The sequence below is a fragment of the Alligator sinensis genome, unplaced genomic scaffold (genome assembly GCF_000455745.1).
Source record: "Alligator sinensis unplaced genomic scaffold, ASM45574v1 scaffold1923_1, whole genome shotgun sequence".
In the NCBI taxonomy this organism is placed as follows: domain Eukaryota; kingdom Metazoa; phylum Chordata; order Crocodylia; family Alligatoridae; genus Alligator; species Alligator sinensis.
Window position 1 is genome coordinate 2,747 of NW_005843859.1, and position 2,693 is coordinate 5,439.

General features: G+C 44.2%; 1 protein-coding gene across 1 annotated transcript; it reads left to right on the forward strand.

Moving 5' to 3' along the window:
• The first annotated feature begins 435 nt into the window (after positions 1 to 435).
• Positions 436 to 1,401, forward strand: LOC102376176 (olfactory receptor 6M1-like). Its single transcript, XM_006039209.1, has one exon. The coding sequence runs from the start codon at positions 436 to 438 to the stop codon at positions 1,399 to 1,401; it is 966 nt and encodes a 321-aa protein (XP_006039271.1).
• Positions 1,402 to 2,693: the final 1,292 nt, after the last annotated feature.

The following is a 2,693-nucleotide window of genomic DNA, read 5'->3' on the forward strand; positions in this document are numbered from 1 at the left end:
ACTCCAACCTCTCATCCGTGCCAGTGATGCATTGGGTAAAACGTGTTTAAAAAGCCCTGGAAATAGGGTCCAGAGACCAGGACCCCGCTTCAGGGAAGCACCCATCTTCCAGGCCCACAAAGTCAGGCTCCCTCCTGCTTGTTCTCTTTCTGGTGCTATGAATTTTTCCCTGTGAGATGCCAAAGAGCCCAGCTTCAACAGGAGGGGGAATAGAAGGTGCTCCCAGCCATATCTGCTCCATAGTGTAGAGTTAAGAAATTCTGAATACACACACACACACACACACACACACACACACACACACACACACAGAGTCTATTAAGAGAGATTTAATTCCAAAATTCGTAGTCCACCAGAAATGTGATACCTAAGTCCCATTAAAACTTTTCTCTAATTGTCCTGCTATCTCTGTCATGTTCCCACAGACTGCGTGCGATGACCGTGGGCCATCTGAACCAAACTCTGGTCACAGAGTTCATTCTCATGGCTTTTCCAGTCTCTCAGCAGATGCAGATCTTCCTCTTTCTGGTCCTGCTTTCAATTTACCTGCTTACCCTTGCAGGTAACACAGTCATCATCTCCATCATATGGCTCGATCATCGCCTCCAAACTCCTATGTACTTCTTCCTTAGCAACCTGTCCTTCTTGGATATCCTCTTCACCTCTGTCATTTCTCCTAAAATGCTAGTCAGCCTCCTATTGGAGAGGAAGACAGTGTCAGTCACCGCATGCCTATCCCAGACTTTCTTCTCCATCTTCTTGGGCACCACTGAGTTCATCCTGTTGGCTGTCATGTCATTTGATCGCTATGTGGCCATTTGTAATCCACTACGCTACACAGTCATAATGAATGGCAGGGTGTGCTTCTTGCTTGTCCTAAGCTGTTGGTTGGCAGCATCTATTTCCATGCTTGGTCCCACCATTGTGTACACCAGGCTACCTTTCTGTGGCCAAGAACTGGACCATTTCTTCTGTGACATCACCCCTCTCCTAAAAGCTGCCTGTGTGGACACAAGCTACCTGGAAATGCTCGACTTTGTTCTCTCCTCCCTCGTCTTGCTGAGTTCCTTGACATTTACTGTTGTGTCTTACACTTGCATCATAGCTACCATCCTGAGGATACCCTCTGTCCAAAGGCGTCAAAAGGCCTTTTCCACCTGCGCCTCTCACATCACTGTGGTTACTATTGCCTATGGAAGCTCCATCTTCGTGTACGTTAGGCCGAAACGCAGCAATTCCTTAGCATATGACAAGGCAGCTTCTTTGCTTACAACTGTGGTGACTCCCCTTTTGAATCCCTTCATCTACAGCCTCAGGAATGACAAAGTGAAGGAGGTCTTGACTGATGTGGGAGCAAAGTTAATGGGTTCTTCCAAGAAGGTCCATTTTGAAAAGCACTGATTTAGAAAAGGAGCAAGTTGGGAAAAGTAAATGGCTGTGGAGGGCAGACTTACAATGCTATGTGTTGCCTTGAGGCGGTTGGTCTGTTTTGGACTGTGCTCTTTATTCTGTCTGTGCACCTGAAAAGCATATGTGACATTACTTCATAACCCTCAATGGGGTTATGAACCCTCTGCCCATGTCCCATATATATCCCCCGGTATGCATTAAAAACACATCTCAATAAGGCATGACTAAGAATCCTTAAAAGGCAAAGACCAGTGAAGGAAATCAGACTCTTCATTAACAGCAATGGTTCAGCATATGCCTAGCCGGTCTGTTTTGGTCATTCAGAACAATGTTTCTCAACATTCAAGCAGTTTCACGAGGGCAGTAGACTGGGACCGTCAGAAGAGCTGACAGAATCTGGGTGCCTAAGTCTCTTACCTTTGAAAATCCTTGAAATGCTTATGTATACACTTTGGGCAGTGGCTGTCGGATGCGGGGTGTTTTATGTGGCTGAAGTGCATTATCAGAGTTACTTGGCATTGGCAGAGGGTAGCCCGGGGAGGAGGGATGACATCTTGATGTTCATGTGTCTGGGTGATTACAAGGAAGGTCTGCAATAATGGTATACCTAGTGGGCTGTGACCACCTTTTTCCATGAAGATATTTGCCTATTTGTTTGCTTTTTTTATTAGTCTTAAATATCAAATGACCAGAACAAGCTCTTCAAAAATATCTCCATTTTATTCTGCTTCTCCTGTCTCTTTATGGTATTCATTTCTAATGTCTGGCCTTATTATTGAGTTAATGCCTACTAAGATAGGGTGTATATTTTGCAGAGCAGTCCTTGTTCTATACTACCTACCTATGAGAATGCATTTGTTCTAGATCAAGTGAGATCTAGATTAGTGCACTTTCAAAGCGGAATAAGGGTATAGACAGATGTAATAATTATATCCTTATCAAAGGATACTGATAAAACCCATTGTGATGCACAGCAGAGCATGCATGCATGCACATTCCCTGGGGACAAGTAGCAGCAGCACATATTGTGCTGCTGCTCTTTGTCCCTGGAGAAATGCATGCACCTACATATCTGAATCTGGTCCATTTGTCTAAACACAAGCTTTCTAGTATAAAGGCAACACTAGAGTCCAGGGGACATTTTCTGAGAATTAAAGTGGCTTTATTCTTCAACACCAATGAAGCTAAATAGACTGAAGGCCACTTTAATTCTGAATAAAATGTTCACACTGCGGTTTCACTAATCCACGTTGAAGTCACACCTTTATGTAATTCAGTTTACC